Below are 18,375 nucleotides of genomic sequence, written 5' to 3'. Positions count from 1 at the left end.
GGGGGGGGGCCCTCTGTGATGGGGCTTTGCCCTTCCCTCCCCACAGGTGGGCCGCCCGCCTGTCTCCCCTGTGCTCCTGGCAGGCGAGGCCCGGGCTTCGCCAGGGGCAGGGTGTGGTCCCAGCCTCATTCAGTTCAGTCACCTGCCATTGGCTGCAGTACCAGAGTGTGCAGGAGGGTAAATCTTGTTCCCCACCAGTGACGTCCATGTCCTGATCCCTGAGCCTGTGGCCACGTGAGGTTTCACTGCAGACAGGAGTGGGGACTGCTCTCCACTGACCTCGACAGAGTATTCAGGGCTCTCTGGATGAGCCCAGTGTAATCATTGGCCTGGGAAGCAGAAGAGGCAGAAGGCGGTGTATAAGAGGCAAGGTCAGGGCTGAGCTGCTGGTGCTGGCACTGCAGATGGCAGGAGGGGCCTTGTGTCCAGGAATGCTGCAAGCGTCCTGGAGCCTGCAGAAGGAACCTGCCCTCCTGACACCTTGATCCAGCCCAGTGAGGGGCCCACATTAGCTTCTGGGCTCCAGGACTATATGATAAACCTGGTGATGTGTGGCTGCAGCAAGAGACAGAGGTCCTCAGGGTGGAGAACTCTCCTCTCCTGTTTAGTGAGGGGTCTCGCCACCATCAGGCCCTGTTGCTGCCCAGCACTTACCAAGGCGCGCTCCAGCCAGCCAACAGCTGCTTCCTGGGGCGGGTCCTGCTGGGTCATGGCGTGACGTTGCTCACCCCCGCTAGCTGAGACTTCATCAAGAGATTTTCCTATCTGTTCCTGACAGAAATCGATTTGTATTTGGTGCACGATGCCTTTCTCTGGCTTTGGTCCCAGGTGAGATATCAGCCTCGTAAGGAGAGTCAGGGCTGTTCCCTCCTGTGTGTCCTGGAAACTATAAGTGATGGTCTTATCCACAGAATGTGGCGGGAAGCCATGTGGAAGGTTGAAGGCTTCCCAATTCAGTTTCTTGGTATAGATATATTCAGATATCATTGTTCCCCTTAAGAGGCAGGGTCTCGCTAAGTTGCCCAAACTGGCCTCAAACACCTGAGCTCAAGTGAGTCTCCTGCCTCAGCCTCCCAACTTGCTGGGGCTACAAGCACAGGCACCATGCTGTTTCATTGTTTCTCTTTAGTCAATTTGTGCTAAGAACTTGCCCATTTCATCTGATTATTTAGTATGGAGTTTTCCTCTTATTCCCTCATAAGCCCTGTCAACGTCTGTAGAATCAAGTGATTTCTCCTCTTACTCATGGTTTTCGAAATTCTGGCCTCGTTTTGCTGGCCGGTCTAGCTAAGGGTTTGCCATTGTGTGGACCTTTTCACTTGCTTGTCTTTTCTGTTTTCTATTTACTAATTTGCTCCTTCCTTGTGATTCCTTGGGTTTATTTTCTAGCTTCTTAAGTGTAGCCTACATTCCTACTTGAAAACTCCTTTCTTTTCTCCAGTTGGTGCAGGGCTGGGACCACCCTCTGCATACTAGTTGGCTGTGCCTAGTTTTCCTGTTCACCACTGGCCCAGATGCTATTTAGAAACGTTTTATTTAATTTCCAAACACTTGGTATTTTTCTGAACTTTCTATTGCAGACCTCTAGTCCTGCTGGGTTAGAGGACAGCACACACTTTGTGTTAGTCCCTCCTCAGCCCCCCAAGTCACGGGGATTGCAGGTGCACACCACCAGACCCGGCTGCAAATGAACTCTGACCCCAAGGTGGCGAGGAGGCAGAGAAGGGGTCTCTCGTCCTGCCTCTGCTGTCAGTGGACTCCCAGGCATGTGTGGGTCTGAGCAGAGGTGACCCTCCTTCTGAACCCCAGACTGCTGAGGGATGGATCACTGGATCAGAGGGAGCAGTACTGGGGAGGGAGTGTGGAGGCAGGGCCAACCTCTTGCTGTCACCAGTCCCAGGCCAGGCTCTGCTGGATCCTCCAGGTTCTGACTCCTGCCCGACCTCGGGGGAAGCCTTCTTCCCAGAATCCCCACTTGGCATGGTTTGGCAGACTGATGAATGACAGCTTCCAACTATTAGAGGAATAGGTAAGCAGCACTGTAAGTACGCAAATGCCTCTGGACTGTTTCCCTTCTTCTTTGGGGTGTGCGGTACTGGGATGGCACCTGGGGCCTTAGGCGTCCAGTCCCAGAACCCTATTGGTGAGCCACACCTCAGTCCCCACACTGTGCAACTTAAACAGCTAATTGTGCTGGGCACAGTGGTACATAAACCAGCTGCTTAGGAGGCTGAGGGAGGAGGATCACAAGTTTGAGGCCAGCCTCAGCAATTTAGAGAGACCCTGACTCAAAATAAGTTCTGGGGATTAGCTCCGTGGTAGAGCACTCTTGAGTTCAACCACCAGGACCACCACCACCCAAAAAAAAAAAAAAAAAAGTGGGGCTAGGGTTGTGGCTCAGTGGTAGCGTGCTTGCCTAGCATGCGTGAGGCACTGGGTTCGATTCTCAGCACCACATACAAATAAATAAAATAAAAGTCTGTCAACAACTAAAAAAAATATTTTTTAAAAAAGCTAATTTTGGGCTGGGGCTGTGGCTCAGAGGTAGAGCATGTGTGAGGCACTGGGTTCTATCGTCAGCACCACTTAAGATAAAATAAAGATATTGTGTCCATCTATAACCAAAAAATATTTTTTTAAAAAGTTAGTTTATGTTATACAAATTTTACCTAGATGAAAAATGAGTCTTACATTTGATTAGCAAGAAAGTTACTAAGATCCTGAGTGATCTTTTACCCAGCAGATGCCTTCCATCCCACGGTCTAACCTTCTCCCTGACGGGCACTTTTCCAGGGACACCCTGATTCTGGAGGTGCTGGGAAGAGTGCGTTGTAACGTGTGCGGCCTGGATGGCGAAAAGGTGCGGGAAGGGCTCCCGGAGCCCTGCTGAGCTTGCCACCCTCCAGTGGAGGCTTCTGGGCACCTCCCCTCTGGCAGGAAGGCCTCGGAGCCACATCGGGGCTAACAGATGCCTGAGTGCCGGTTCCCTGGGGAACAGAGAGGCTTGGGGCTCAGCAGCGACCACACCAGAGCACTGCATGGTGAGAGCTGTGCTCCGTGGGAGGCAGGAGGGGCACTGCCCAGCCAGAAGGCGAAGGCGCCTGGCCCTTGGAGGAGCCTCACCCTCAGGTCTGTCATTTCTGAGCCTCTGGCCCACATCCCAACTGCTCACCAGAAAGACAGAGCCAGGGAGGAGAAGGGGCTGGGACGGTCCTTTCAGGGGCCAGTGGGGCAGGACCCTTGGCCAGGAGCTTCCAGTGGTGAACGCGAGGGGTGGAGGTGACAGTAGCTAGTTTCCACAGAGGGCCCCCAACTGGCCCTGACGTCCTCTGTGTGAAAGCTGTGATCCTAAGCCTGCGTCCTCTGTGGCTAGAAGTGCAGGTGGCTTGGGCCTTAAGCTTGTGGCTTGTGTCCGCGGTGAGGGCAAACTGGTGGGGACTGTGCCCTCAGCCCGGGGTCCCACTCACTGGGTAGCAGACACCAGGCCTCATGCAGTAGAGCAGCAGCAAAAAGCCAGCTGGACAAGATCACTTACAGCTTGGACTCCATGCTGCCAAAGCCCCTCCCTGGCCTGAGCCAGCGCGATGCCAGTCCTGGTCTCAGAGGTGAAGGTCCTGATGTACACAGAGGGAGCAAGGGACCAGCCGCCCAGGACCCTGCCCCGTGCAAGGGGAGCCAGTGTCCTTCTCTGGCGACGAGGGGGATGACGAGGAGGACGTGGCACTGGCACAGGACAGCCAGTCAAGCCTGCTGCCAGAGTGTGGGCACGTGAGGCTTTCACACCGCAGAGGCTGGCAGAACGGGTGGGCAGGCACCTGGGTACCCATCCCCTGTGGGCAGGAGAGCCATTTTCAAGGGAATTTTGTTGTTGTCACTAGGAATTTAACCCTGAGGCACTTTACCACTGAGTCACACACACCCAGCCCTTTTGATATTTCTTGTTGAAACAGGGTTTTGCCAAGTTGCTAAGGCTGGCCTTGAACTTGAAATCCTCCTGCCTCAGCCTCCTGAGTCACTGGGATCACAGGCGTGACCACTACACCCAGGCTCTCATGAGTTTTAAACCTGAATGTGAAAAGAAAACCAAAAACCTTCAACTTTCCCCACAGGAAGAAATGTGTGTCCTACTTAAGTAGGACACACATTTACCACAGTAAGGAAGTCACACTGGGCCGGCACGAGGAGGGGTGCCACCCGACCAGACAGCAGGAAGCCAGTGACAGACCATCAACTCTAGGGACGCATCACGAAGGACACGCAGAACATGTGACACGAAACAGCACTCGCAGCTCTCGCTGCCAAGCACCACGGGCACAGGCAGCAGCCTGCCAGCACCTGGAGACCGAGTCCCCGCAGGACTGTCATTCCAGCAGATGACCGACCCATGGCCCAGCAGCTCCACTTCTCACGAGCCCAGGGGACCCTCACAGGCAGGAAACTTCACTGCAGCAGGAGGTCACTGTGTCCCCATCAGCAGGGAAACTGCCTGGCACCTCCCGTGGCCACCAGGTGAGGGGAAAATGAAGCAAGTCTCAGAGGGCTGAGCACACACCCTCAGGCCTGGTGAGTCTCCCAGGGCGTGGGGCACCTGGGGGCGTGGGGCACCTGGGAGTGTGGGGCACCTGTGGGTGGGTCCCTGCATGCTGTACCCATAGGAGGAGAGCAGGAGCGGGGCCTCCCCACCACGGCTCTGGCAGTGGAGATAATGCTGCCAAGACCAGGGGTCAGAGGAGGGCGTCAGCCACAGCGCACATGGGTGAGTGCACATGGCCGTGCCACCCACAGGGTCCTGCCCCCTCTGTGGGTGCAGGAGGAGCTGGGGTCCCATCTGCATCAGTCTCTAAGAGGGCACGACTCTGTCATCGCCATGAAATTCTAGAGACATCCTGGTGTCTAGCCTCACAGCAGTATGGCCCACGTGGCCACTGCAGGGCCACAGAGCCCTCAGTGGAGTTGGGGTCTAGGCAAGCACTGTGGCCGCACCAGGAGAGCAGGCAGACAGCCAGAGCGGGCAGCACAGCCATCCACACCGCCCACAGACCTGCCGCCTGACTCCCCTGACGGGCCCCTCTCCCCAGTAAGCTGGGGGCAGTGCCCCTTCCTCCACACCACATCGTCCACATCGTCCTCCCCTCCATCTTGGGTCAGGCTGCCATCAGACATCTGGGGTTGCTGCTCCCTCTCCTCCCCGGCCCCCACCCACTGCCCAGGATGTGAATCGGGCAACCAGAGCCGGGCTAGGCCAGGCTGAGTGCTCTCCAGCCAGGGGAAGAGCTGGGGCAGCAGGGACACTCACTGGAGAGCACAGGACCTAGCCTCCTCCAAGAGGAAGGACGGTGAGTGGTAAAACCACGAGCAGGGACCACACAGGTAAGGACAGTCCTGACCTGAACCTGACAGCGGTGTGGGTGCTCGCTAAGGCTGCACTAAGGACACCTGCCTACCACCTCAGACAGCCCCTCTGCTGGGACAGGACGAGGCACTACCCCTTAGCCTCCTGGGAACTTTCCAGGACTGGCCCACACAGCAGCTTCTGTGGGTACGGGCACAGGAGCAGGGTATACAGGTAAGTGCAGAGCCCCAAGGCCCTAGAGAAGGTGTGAAGTTGCTCTGGTAAAACAGGCAGGGACGTCCCTCTGCTGCCCTGATTCATGACAAGAACCAGAACAGACAGATGGTGGAGCCAGGGCACAGGACTGGCTGTGTCCACCTGGGCACTGCAGACCGGATGCCCCAGTCCAGAAAGGGACAGGTTCTCTGCTCAAGGAGCTCAAGTCAACTCACAAAAATGATGACACAGAACCAGGTGCCAGCGCCCCTGAGGGTGGGCTTTCATTGCTGTGGGCAGACAGATCGAGAGGCCAGGAGCAGGAAGGAAGGGCCTGAGGGCAAGCCAGCCACCTCCACTCTCCCTGCAGAGCCAGGAGGACAGGGCGGGGCCTGGCTCTGGCTGGAGACAGCCACAGGTGAAGGCCAGAGAAAATGCAAAGTCTGCCAGCAGAGGGTGTGGGAATAAATACTTTAAAACTTTTTCTCTTATAAATATGCATTAGAACATTTGTAACTCCATCTAAGGGCTCTGGAGTTGACCTAGAACCAGTCCCCCTGCAGTGCAACCCCAGGGTCGCCCACCCTCCCCTCCCGCAGTGCTGGTGCTGTGCTTCAGTCTGGCGGCACCTTGAACTGGTCCTTCTCCCTGCGGATGTAGCGCATGGTGGCCACGGGGTCAGTCTGGCCGGCATGTTGCTGCACCGTCTTCTCCCTGTGGGGGTGAGAGGCATCTGTGAGCTGCCGACTGCCCCAGCACACAGCCCACTGCCCCCAGGGCACCCAGAAGAGCTGGGGTTCTGTGGCGAGGAAATTGGCAGGTGTTTCTCCACTGCAGGAGATCGTGCGGCTGCACCAGGTCCTTCCAGCACCATAGGAGGCAGGAAGCCACCATCTCCACAGTGTCCTGCACTACCTAGGCCTCCAGGCCCATGACAGCATCCCTGGCCCCAGGGTCTTGGAACCCCACACCCTTGCCAAGGTGCCAAGGAAAGCTCTCACACTTGGGAGAAGTTGCAGCCCTGCTTAATGATGCCCATGGGGCAAGCCTACCATGTGGGCTCTGGGTTGGGGTCAGCTCTTGCTGGCACAGCCACATGGGGGACCACTGTGCCCACTCACCTCACTCTCATGAAGGGGTTGTAGGTGAACTCCTCGGCGATGGTGGATGGCACCGTGGGCTCCCCAGTGGCATATTTCTCCTGCAAGAGATGCCACTATCACACTTCAAATACCCAGTGGTGATCTTCAAACCTGGTCCAAGCGAGAAGGCCCATCGGTGTGGTCACTGCAGACCACAGGCCCTGACACACATGATCCAAGGGGGAGCTGCTGCCAGCCTGCATGTGCCCCTGCTGTCGTGGGGGAGCAGGGCAGAGGGGAAGCTTTCTCTTTCACACAGCAGAGGCAACAAGCAAAAGCACAGAGAGAGGGGTGGGCTGGCTGGGGTGTGGCTCAGGGTGGAGCCGTGCCGGGCACGCAAGAGGCCCTGGTTCTACCCCAGCACTGCAAAGAAGAAAAGAAAAAAGGCCTAAAGTCCCAGACCCCAGAAGTCCCAGACCCCAGGCCCCATGTAGGAGCTGTGCAATGAGAGCACAGAAATGCACAGTCCCTAGGAGGAGGGGTGAGCAGCAGGAGGACAGGAGCCAGTGGGGAAATTGAGGCAGAAATGTGTTCTTCAAAACAATCAATGAAATCAATGACTGGCGCATAGAGAGAACTGCCAGAGTCAGGTGGCAGAGGGCCACTCCCGATCCGGCAGGCCCTGGGGGCGGGGGGGTAAAAGCTAAGCTATGAAACTTCCAAAAGACAATGTGAAAAAAAAATTCCTAACCTTGGGGTAAGCAGATATTTCTTTTTTTTCTTTTAAAGAGAGAGAGAGAGAGAGAGAATTTTAATATTTATTTTTTAGTTCTTGGTGGACACAACATCTTTGTTTGTATGTGGTGCTGAGGATCGAACCCGGGCCGCACGCATGCCAGGCGAGCGTGCTATGGCTTGAGCCACATCCCCAGCCCCAAGCAGAGATTTCTTAAAGGCAAAAAGTATGGCTCAGCCAGGTGCAGGCAGGAGGCGGAGGCGGAGGATGAGGCTGAGGCTGGAGGCACACAAGTCGGGGCTAGCCTGGGCAACCGCAAGACTTGGTCTCAAAAGAACATCTAGAAAGGTGATGTCGATGAGTGGGAAAGTACCCCTGGGTTCGATTCTCAGAACTTGAAAGAGAAACAAAAGCCATCCTGGTGTTGCAGGAATCATATGGGAACGCACTGGACGCAGAGAGCCAGGAGGCTCGGAAGAGGAGCAACAGATGGACTCCACCAGGTTTCAGGCCTTTCCGTAAGACTGGCCTTGGATGCTGCTGATGCAGGAAAAGGCCACACAGACCCGGCGGAGGCAAGGGTGCCTGCGAGGACATCAGCATTTTCCTTTAGGTGCCAAGGTGATCCAATGAGGAAAGGACTGCTTTTCAGCCACTGAATGACCAGACACCCATGGAAAGACACCTGCCCCTCTGCCACTCCCAGCAGCAGCTTGGAGCGCGCCCTGCGCAGCAGTCCATACAAATGCCAAAGCCAAGACCAAAACTCCAGGAGAAAACCGTCTTTGTAACCCAGGAATATGCAAAGATTTTGTAGGAAACAAAAAGTGGAACTTCACCAAAAGTATCAACTTCTGTTTTTCAAAGGAGTCTGGGGAAAACGGGAAGCCACCAACTGGGAAAAAATATTTGAGCCATATATTTATATTTGACAAAGACACAAAAGACACTTATGACTCAATAAGAGAACCCGGTGTTTAAAACAGACACAAGCTGAACTTGCCCTCACAAGAGAGGGCCATGTGGAAAGATGGCCAGCTTCCCTGTCGTCAGGGAAATGGAAATGGCAGAAGCACAAGGTCCAGACGCACACCATCAGGACAACAAGACCCCAAAGGGCCAGCAGTGCCCACAGCTGGTCAGCACAAGCGCGATGGAACACCTAAGCTTCCAGAGCCGGGGTGTGAAATGGGGCGACCATTCTAGCAAACAGCTGGGTGGCTTCTTCAGAGGCAAAGAGACATTTAACTACATGACCCAGCAATCCACTCTCATCTCCCCAAGGGCAGTTAAAACATGGACCCACGCGAGACTTGTACACCAACTCTCTTGGTAGCGCCACTCAACTGCAAAACCTGGAAACGGCCCAGGAGGCCATGAATAGGGGATGGACAAACAACTGCAGGATCCATGCAGTGGCCACACAGAAGCAGGCCAACAGGGACCTTCGAAGCAGAGCAAGAGGACACACACTCTCGATGACAGTCTGCTATGGGGGCAGAAAGCACACCCAGGGGGCCTTCCGGGGAGCAGCGTGCCACGTCTGCAGCGCACGCTGTCAAGTTCACCTAACCAGACCGGCCACTTGAAGCAGCACTCTCCTGTAAGTGGGTCATCCTCTATGTCTAGTTACTAAGAGGCAGGAGGCAGATCTGCCTACATGTGAGAGGCCTTGGGTTTGACCCAAGCACCTGGATATGGGCACTGGCACATGCCTGTGTGTCACCTGATCTAGACCGTATGTGACTTTGGAGCACCTTGTAAGTTCCCCCAAACTGGAAAAGACAATGGACAAACACAAGACCTGTTAAGAACAGAGTTGCAGGAGGTGGTGGCCCCTGGACTCAATAGCAGGGGCCTCGCCCAAGTCCTGCAGGGGCACGTCTCTCCGTCAGGGCGACAGCCTGATACTCAGAAGAGGCCCCTGCTCCTGGCCCCTCACCCCTGCCCACTGCGCTGGGGTACCCAGGGCCACCACTGAAACACACCCTTCCACCTGAGGAATCCAGGGGCCATGTCTGCAGGGAGGTCCCCCACGGCCGACTCTACTGCTCTGAATGGCAGCACTGGTGTTACGCAGGCCTCCGAGGCCCATGCAGGCTGCCGAGGCCCACACAGCCCTCACGTGCGGCAGAGGCTGGACGGCACAGGCTCTCGGTGCCCAGCCCCAGGAACCCGAGGAGCACTACAGGACGACTGGCCCAGCCGTGGGTACCAGGCACTCACCTTGGCCCAGGCCAGCTTCTCCAGAACAGCAGTGTTGCTGGGCTCCACGTGGCGTGCGAACTTGAGGTTGCTGATGGTGTACTCATGGCCACAGTAGACTTTCTGAGGAGAGAGCAGCACCCGAAAGGAGGTGATTGCCACCCCTGAAGGTCACACCCACTTCCCCACCTGGGCACCTCACAGGGCACATGCAGCCACTAGGTACCCACAGGACCATCCCTCAGGGCTGGACGCTTCCTACACATGTCAGAAACCACTAAAAACTCCACTAAGGAGCTGCCCCTGCCTGCTTGCTCTCCTAGCACACAGGTGGGGCCTGCACGGGGAGACTGCACAGGAATCCTGTCACCCATACAAATGGCAGTTCTCCTGGGGTGGGCCTAGGACTTGGGGTCCCACAGGATGGGGGCACAGCCTACTGTGTCTGGAGGGAGCCGGCCCAGGACCTCCAGCAGCGCTCTATACATCTCTTCTGCAGTCCCTTCATAGAACTTCCCACAGCCGGCCACAAACAGGGTATCACCTGGAAAACATGGCCACCTAAGGGGGCTGGCTGGGCCTTGGGAAGTGCAGGTAGCTGGCCACAAGATGGGCTGCTGGCCACGAGCTGGTTGCGGGCCAAACCCCACGGCCTTGGCTCGCTGAGCCTCGAGCTCCCCACACCGTCTGTCCCTGACCACAGCCTCTGCCACGTCCATACAGACCCAGGAGCCACCTCCATCCAACCCAGCACAAGACAACTCAGAACTCTTGTCTTTGCCCCGAACTCTTTGCCTTGCGTCTCAACTGGCACCGAAACCAATGTCGCCTGGACCCCACCCTCCAGCTCCCAACGCACCATGGCTCTGGGGCCCTCCCAGCCCACACTGCAGTTGCCTTTCTCAGGCCTCCTCCTTCTGACCCTCCCCTCCCTTTGCAGCTGAGAGCACCCAGGGTCTTCTGCCCTGCAGGCCTCGGCCCAACCACCTCTCTTCCCTGCATACCTGGGCCCTGCACCCAGGCTGGCCCACCTTGTAGGCACCATGGTTTGGCACTGACCACTCCCACCAAGTGCACTCCCACCATTCAGAGCAGTAGAGTCGGCCGTGGGTCCGCCACTACACCCTCCTCTCCACCACCCCTCATCACCCCTTGGCCTGAAGGGACCTTATCTCTAACTGCAGCTGCAGGGGACACCCACCACACCTGCTGTATCTGGACTGTCACCTACACTGATCCCTCCTCGGCTCAGCCAGGATGGAGGGCCCAGCATGGCTCCAGGCCCCACACGGGGGCCCATTGGACAGCCATTCCTCACCACCAGCCTCCCTGTCAAGGCCAGACAGCTCTGCCTCACCAGGACACCGTCCTGCTTGCCCCCGCTGGGGTGGGGCTGAGGCACTCAGGGTACCTGCCAACAGCTACACACAGGCCAAGGCACAAGAGCAGGCCACAGCCACCCTCCACATCACCCTCTAGCTCAGGGACAGCCTCATGAAGGGGCATCCCAAGACCACCATGCCCTCCTGATGTCTGTGACAAACCCAGGAGTTATATGTGGCCTTCCCAAGGGACAAGAGCCACGCAAGCTGGGGCAGCTGCTGTGAAGCCTGGCAGCCCGCAACAAGGGCCACACAGTCACCCAGGAATCCCATCCCATGCTGCCTCTCAGCACAGCCATGCGGCAGGTCTCTGTCCCCTGCTTCAGGGCTGGCCCAGAGCTGACATGGCCCAGGGTCCCTGCCCTGCACCACACACTACATGTGGGGAATCAGGAATCTAGCAGCTGCATTTACAAACAAGTGCAGAATAATCTAGAATAATCGTGGACCTTCAGGAAAGCCAAGGAGACGGCAGATGCCCCTCTACCCCTCATTGGGCGCTTCCCGCAGCGCAAGGCCCACATCACCCTAACACCTCTGCCGCCGATGCGGCCGCAGCCCCACTCCTGGCCCCAGCCAGGCTCTATGAAAACCTCACTGTGGTCACAAAGGCAGGGCAGAAATCTCTGCAGGAACCAAGACTCAGCACCAGTCACTGACAGAACCAGAGACAGGGCTAACCAGCACCATGGCCACCCAGCGCTGGCCATCCAGGCTGCCCTGGCTCAGGCTCCTGAGCAGCACCATACTCTTGGCTTGGCCCCACAGTGACCCCAGGAGCCTGCTGTGTGCCACCCTCAGGCAGTATTGGCTGCATGGCTGAGGCCAGGGTGCCGTGCGTCCTCAACAGCAAGTGACACAAGCACAGGGCAAGATGCTCAGATGTACCTACAGCCAATCCACATGCCCAGTGCAAGGAATGGACAGAGCCACCCCTCTGCCCTCCAGGGGCCAGGAGGACATGTCTCTATAGGCAGGAGCCCCCATAAAACCTGGCTGCTGCTCACGTGCCCAACTCAGTGGCTTCCATCGCCATCTAGTCAGAAGATCTCAGTGTCCAGCACTGGAGGTCAGTATGTAGGACATCTGGATCAGACTGCAGTCCCACCATGCTGTGGGTCCAGCCTAGCCCAGCCCACAGGGCTCATCCAAGGGATGCAAAAGGAGCACTTGGCAGCCCTGGAGTCCCCCTCCTCAGGGACTCCCTGTGCCCAGGCCATGCCCACTTGTCTGTGCTGGAGGGCTGGGGTGTCCCTGCCAGACGGCCTTCTCAAAGTGAGGCCATTTCCCCAGCACCTGAAAGCAGCAAGCGTGGCGGGGATCTGGTCCTGAAGGTGTTCCCACTCCCAAGCACCCATTGGCAGCCCAGAATGTTTGGAGCCCAGCCTAGGCTCCACCCTGAGGGCTGTAGTCTTCTGAGCACTGAACTTAGGGCCAGAGAAGGAAAGTGGTCCCTGCAAGTCTGCCTGGTCCCTCCTCACTCCTCAGGCTCACCTGTGAACACAGCAGGGGGATCCGGACCACCAGGCTTGCTCACCAAGTAACAGATGTGTCCTGAAGTGTGGCAGGGGGTCGATAGGCATTTAACATGGAGACTCCCCACCTGAAACAGCAGGCATCAGCATGAGACCCCACGATCCCTCTTTCCAGGGGGTCAGGGGCAGGCGGCAATGCTATTTTCACAAGACCCATCCCCAGCACCCAGCCTGCTCAGACCTTGTGCTCCACAGACATCTGCAGAGCTGCCCACATACAGAGTAGGAGATCCAGGGCAGGGGCAGTGGCTAAGGGACTCCGTCCTGGGGCCTAGCCCTGCATGCAGGGACCACTCTGGAGTGATTGCTCAAGGGCAAAGGGGCTTATTTTGTTCAGACCTTCAAAACCAGGCGATCTTCCAGGGAGAGCGCTCTCCTGCCACCCACCTCCCCAGTTCCTAACTTCAGAACAGTGGGATTCATGGCAAAGCCAATAGGGCAAGACACCCGCAGGAGTTCCCATCGGGACCTCTCATGTCCACTCTCCACATCAGTGTGGGCACTCGCGGCTGAGCTACTGGAAGCTGTTTGGATCCTGGCACCCCTCCACACAGCCCATCATCATGCATCCAAGAGAGCTCCATGGACCCCGAGTCCCTGTGGCCCAGGGCTGTGCTCCACAGCCTCCTAACACCAGGGACACACTGTGCACACACTGATTTCCTGCTAATTCCCGAGAGGGAAGACTGTCCAAGGGCAGACAGGCTGGGGCAGGCACAGGGAGCCCCAGGCCCAATCCCAACGACGCCCAGCCCTAGCACCTTTCTGAAGATCCTCCCTACCTGCAGAGTGAACAGGTGTGTGACTTTGTGAGTCAGGGCCCCGATACGGTCGTCACCCCCATACACCTTCAGCCCCGGCTCCAGCTTGACCAGCTTCTCGTTCCCGCCAGCGTGGTCCCTGGAAGTTCAACAGGAGGCTGGGCTACCTGCCGGGTGCAGAGTCTGCCTGCTGCCTTTACACCCCGACCAAATGGAAGTTCCATTTTTCCAGGTCTGTTCCTCATAAGAAACATACACCTTCCAAAACAGGAAAGGCTCCCGTCTGTGGTTGGGCTGCACTGGAAAACCTCTTCAGACACCCAGTTCATGAGCAAGGCACCCTGTGCCCTGCCCATTACTGCTGCTGAAGCAGAGGAACAAATCACCTGGATGACCCCTTCCAAGGCACTGGGGCTCCACTCCCAGCCACCTTCAGGTGCCACTGGCCTGGGCAGCCGGGGCAGTTGTTCTGGAGGTTCCCCAGGTGATTCTAAGGTGCACCGAGCTCAGGAGAGCTTCCTGAGGAACCTCTGGCTCTATCTGTGGGCAGGCCAGCCACAGTGCTAGTAGTAACAAGCTGGAGGACCTCCTGGCACTCCTCAGGGCTCCCACAGTTGCCCAGAGTCCTCTAGCCTGCACTTGGCAAGGGGGCAGCAGAGGGTTCCACTCTGCACCCATCCCAGGCCACAGTGACCCCACTGGGAGCATCCCCATGCCTGGGTCAGACCTCACTCAAGGCTGGGGCATTTGCCTTCCCAACTTCAGGGAACATGGCCTCCTGATAGTCCAGTGGTCATCATCCCCACCTCGCTCCATGTCCACCTCAGAGTCCACACCCCATGAAGACTCCAGCACCCAGACAAGAATCCTCTGCCCAGCAGGCCCCAGGTAAGGGTGGAACAGCTGTCCAGCCCCCCCGCCCCCCACCAGCACCCAGGCCAGGGAGCCACCAGCTCCTCAAAATGCTCTCATCACTGATCTTTTACCACCGAGACAAGAATAGTGCTCCCTGCACGAGGAACAGGCCCATCCCCGAAGCTCCATCCAGGGTTTGGTCCTGGCCTAAACTTGAGAGGGTGTTGGAGGAAGCCACGGCATACTGCAGCGCCAGCAAGAGTCTCTTGGAGCGTGGACTGCCTGGCGCAGGCAGGGCGCAGAGTGGGAGGCCTCCAGGCAGCAGCACAGGCCCCAGCAGGGCCCTCAGAGGTGGGGGCGCCTGCAGCAGGGCAGCCATGGCACAGGGCATTCAGCAGCACAGGCCAAGAGTGGGGTGACTGGCACCCACCCTAATGCAGGGACCTCTTTGGGACTCGGAGGACCCTGGCCAAGGACTCTGGGTCTGAGCCTTGTCCTCCACACTTGGCTTACATCAGCCTAAGCCCTGGGTGTTCAGGGGCCCCATCCAGGCTGAGATGCCTCAAGGAATGGGTTGAAGAAAAAGGCACTAGCTGCCCTCACATGGTCACTTGGAAAAGAAAATTAACAACAAAAGAAACATTTCTTCTACACTTTAAGGGCCTCAAAAGCTTCAAAAGACCAAAAAAGAGGGCTTTGGGTAGGCAACTCTACCCCAAAGACCCAAACACAGGCACTTTCCCCAGTTTTCAGCTTCCAAATATTAAAACAAAACAAACAGAAAAGCAAAAACACTCTTTTTTTTATTTAAAAACAAACAAACAAACAAACAAAAAAAAAAAAAACGAGTGGCCGGACATTGTGGTGTATGCCTATAATCCCAAGAACTCTGGAGGCTTAGGCAGCAGGATAGCAAATTTGAGGCCAGCAAGGGCATCTTAGCAAGATTCTTTCAAAATAAAAAAGCTGGGGATGTAGCTCAGTGCTAAAGTCCCCTGAATTCAATCCCCAGTACCAAAAAACAAACAAACAAAAAAAACACCAATATCTAGATTCTTTTCTTCCCTAACATGGAGGCCCACGTCCCATTTCAAGCCCAAGAGATATGAAAGACAGCCACTGGGCACCCTCCTGTGGTCCAGAAGCCAGACTCCTAGACACCATGAGTGAAGCAGCCCAGAGGACACAGGCCACAAACATCTCCCCAAGGGATTGCTCCCTCAGCAGACCCACCACCCAGGGCCCAGAGTCAGTGCCTCCCAGGCTCAAGGGCAAGAGGGCAGGAACCCTGGTGCCTTTTCTGAATCCTCCAGGGATCCATCCTCATGTGCACTGAGCCAGCCCCTGCCCTCCTCAAGTGAGTGACACACCCCCATTGCCACCACAGGCGCCTCCAGAGCCAGAAAACCAGCCTGAGGAGCCTAGCACTTACCAGTGGTGGTGTGTGGTGAGCACCGTGGTCAGCTTCACACCATACTTTCTCATGGTTTCTACAACCTGCAGCCACATGGGAGGCAGGACGGAGTCTGGGTCACACTCCTGACCTGGCTTGCCTCCTACAGGGTGGGTGCCTAACCCCCAGCCCAACCCTGCTGGCTGACCAACTCTAGGACAATAGAGGAAGATGGTCTTTTTCTCTTGATCAAGCTGGAGCTCTTGGTCCTACTCACCACCTCCTCAAATCCCTCCAGCTGAGGTCAGCCTCCCAGAGACAGCACCAAGGGGCAGAGGCAGGAGGAACAGTCATGTCCAAAGGACCCATGTACTTGCCACATGGGGCCCGTGGTCTTCTCCACCCCTCCTAATGCCCCCTTAAGAGAGTGGCTGGACACTAGTTTGCTTTCAAAAATTAAATGGGCTAATTTCCACTCATCTTCAGCAGAGCTACAAGGACACAGTGGCTCTAACCCATGGGGATGAAGACAGGGTACTGGGTGACAAAACACAGGGGCCTGGGCACAGCCTCGCACCTTCTGGGGCTGCACAGGGTCCACAATGGCAGCCTCCCGGGTGTCCTTGTCAATGATCAGGTACATGTAGTTGTCGGTCAGGGCAGGCAGTAGCTCAACCTTCATGGCGCTCTGTTCCACAGTCAAACTCTTCCTTAAATCTGTGTAATACAGGAGGGTTCCCAGCAGGGCTGGGCCTGGAGACACAGGATGCAGCTTCAGGTCCTCAGCCTAAGGGCGGGCACACCAAACAGACTTCAAAGGAGCCGCACCCCTTCCCACTCCAAATGAACTCAGGGCCTTGCAAAGCAAGCACTGAACTATCTATCTCCCCTGCAGGGTTTTAATTTTATTTTGAGAAAGCATCTTGCTAAGTTACTGAGGCTGGCCTGGAACTTGCAAGTCTCCAACCTCTGCCTCCTGAGTGGCTAGGAATACAGGCCTGTGCCACTCTTGCCCTTTTTTTCTGTGTTTGTTTCTGTTTTTGTCAGTATTGGAGATTGAACTTTGGGGTACTCTACCATTAAGCTGCATCCCCAGTTCTTTTTTATTTTTTGTTTTGAGACGGTTTCACTAAGGTGCTTAGGCTGGCCTTGAATTCGTGATCCTCCTTCCTCGCCTCCTAAGTTGCTGGAACCACTGTGTGTACTACTGCACCCTATTGCTCTTTGCTGGCTTTTTAGAGTTCCTCAGACAGAGAATGTCCTGGTTCAATCACATCCACAAGGCAAGTGTAGAAAATGACTCGTGCACACACTGGTGGAAATTAGCTTTCTCAGACTTAGATCTTTATTTTCTCTTGAGGGTTCTAAATAAGACAGAACTGCCAACTTGTGGTGTGATGCAAACCACTGTCAAACAGGACTACTGCTGACCCTGGGGAGTTGACTCAGGAAGAATAGGGGAAGGGGAGGCAGAAGAAGGGTACCAGTGCCCAGCTGTGTACCCTCCAGCACACCAGCTCACCTCCAGAGAGAGCTCAGTCCTATGCAGTCATTCACAGCCCTCAGGCCTCCAACTGGAGGAGAAAAGAGCATTTGCTCCCAAATGGCAGGCACTAGAGATGTGGAGAATGCACCAGACACCACTTCCAGGGGGACAGATCTGGTCACAACCACTCAGGATTCAAGGGTGGGAGACACAGAATCATCATTGAAGTGAGCCACAGAACTCTGACTGGCTGGGCCAGGAGGCCACGAGAAGTGACAGGAACAAAAGCATCCTCCACTCAATGGACAGATGTCAAAGTACTTTTGGCAATGAAACTCCCATTAAATGTAAAAATACATGGTGCCCTAACACTTTAAGTCATACTTTTAGAGTAGGAAAATATAAGGAGGGACAGTGGGATTCTAGGTAGATGTTGCTCCAGGGGCCATCTAAATATGAGGTTAACTTTATTTGCCAGGGCCTGGGAAATCTTTCTTTCTTTTTTTTTTTTTTGGTGGTGCTGGGGTCGGAACTCAGAGCCTTGTGTGTGCTAGGCGAGTGCTCTACCACTGAACTCCAGTTCCCCTTCTGGACACATTATCTGGGAATTTTCCAGATTCATGCTCAGCAAAATAAACATTTTGTCTGATTATTTTTTTGTGACATTCTACTTCCCCCAAGTCCCAGCACTATTCAAGCTACCAGAGGACATCAGAGTGAAAACAGGACTGGTTGGGGTGGATGCTCAACAAGGACCTATTTTTACCTATTTCCTGGTAGAACACTCCAGGCAAAAACAGTGTCCCCGTAAAGGAACACTGTTTATAGCCGGTGTTCAACCTGCTCTAGACACACACATATCTTGTTGGCAAGTTGAAGAGCATGCGTTTATTCCTAAGGAAGGAGTTCACCAGGCACCGGCACCACCAGAAATCCTACTCCTTTTCCACAAGTACCGCTCTCCCAACACTGCCTGGAAACCGCTTCCAGCTCACCGGTTTGCACCTGGAACGTTTTGCACGAGCAGAGGTCACGGGCTACAGCCTATGGTCTGCGCCAAGTCCGAAGACATGTTTTGTGTGGCCCACAACATACTTGAAGGCGTTTCCCAATACCGCCTCTCTGCACCTGTGCGCACCTGCCGCCCCAGCGCATGGGTTAGGGGCTCCGATGCAGCGCTCCGGGGACACCGCGTCCCAGAGGTAGAGACTGCGTCCTGAAAACCTCAATGGGCAGGCTCCTTCCTTAGCAAGGGTGTGTCACGCACTGTGGACCTGGGCGGCTGCCGCGGGACTGGGACTCGGCTGGCAGGCTGTTGGCCACGGCGCGGCGGCCCGCGGTCGCCAGACGCCGAGAGGGGAAGATCTGTAGGCCAAGGCGCCAGGTAGGCTC

General features: G+C 56.0%; 1 protein-coding gene across 7 annotated transcripts in view; it reads right to left on the bottom strand.

The window, feature by feature from the left end:
* Positions 1–47: 47 nt before the first annotated feature.
* Positions 48–18,375, bottom strand: part of Hagh (hydroxyacylglutathione hydrolase) — an 18,658-nt gene continuing 330 nt past the window's right edge. Inside the window, exons 2-11 of one of the 7 annotated variants that reach the window (XM_048789386.1) lie at positions 16,075–16,250; positions 15,537–15,601; positions 13,271–13,388; positions 12,448–12,556; positions 10,012–10,115; positions 9,593–9,694; positions 6,670–6,749; positions 6,178–6,262; positions 1,879–2,014; positions 307–329 (exon numbers count right to left, since the gene is read on the bottom strand). In XM_048789386.1, the coding sequence (XP_048645343.1) occupies positions 322–329; positions 1,879–2,014; positions 6,178–6,262; positions 6,670–6,749; positions 9,593–9,694; positions 10,012–10,115; positions 12,448–12,556; positions 13,271–13,388; positions 15,537–15,601; positions 16,075–16,250 (983 nt within the window). In that variant the 3' untranslated portion in view covers positions 307–321. Of the gene's footprint in view, positions 330–839; positions 887–1,515; positions 2,015–4,044; positions 4,066–6,005; positions 6,263–6,669; positions 6,750–9,592; positions 9,695–10,011; positions 10,116–12,447; positions 12,557–13,270; positions 13,389–15,536; positions 15,602–16,074; positions 16,251–18,375 lie in introns of those variants that run through there. The other 6 variants (XM_048789385.1, XM_048789387.1, XM_048789384.1 and 3 more) reach the window with 6 other exon arrangements.

This window comes from Marmota marmota, unplaced genomic scaffold, assembly GCF_001458135.2.
Source record: "Marmota marmota marmota unplaced genomic scaffold, marMar, whole genome shotgun sequence".
Lineage (NCBI taxonomy): Eukaryota > Metazoa > Chordata > Mammalia > Rodentia > Sciuridae > Marmota > Marmota marmota.
The sequence above is the reverse complement of the archived record's forward strand: the minus strand, read 5'-3'. Positions and strand labels throughout refer to the sequence as shown.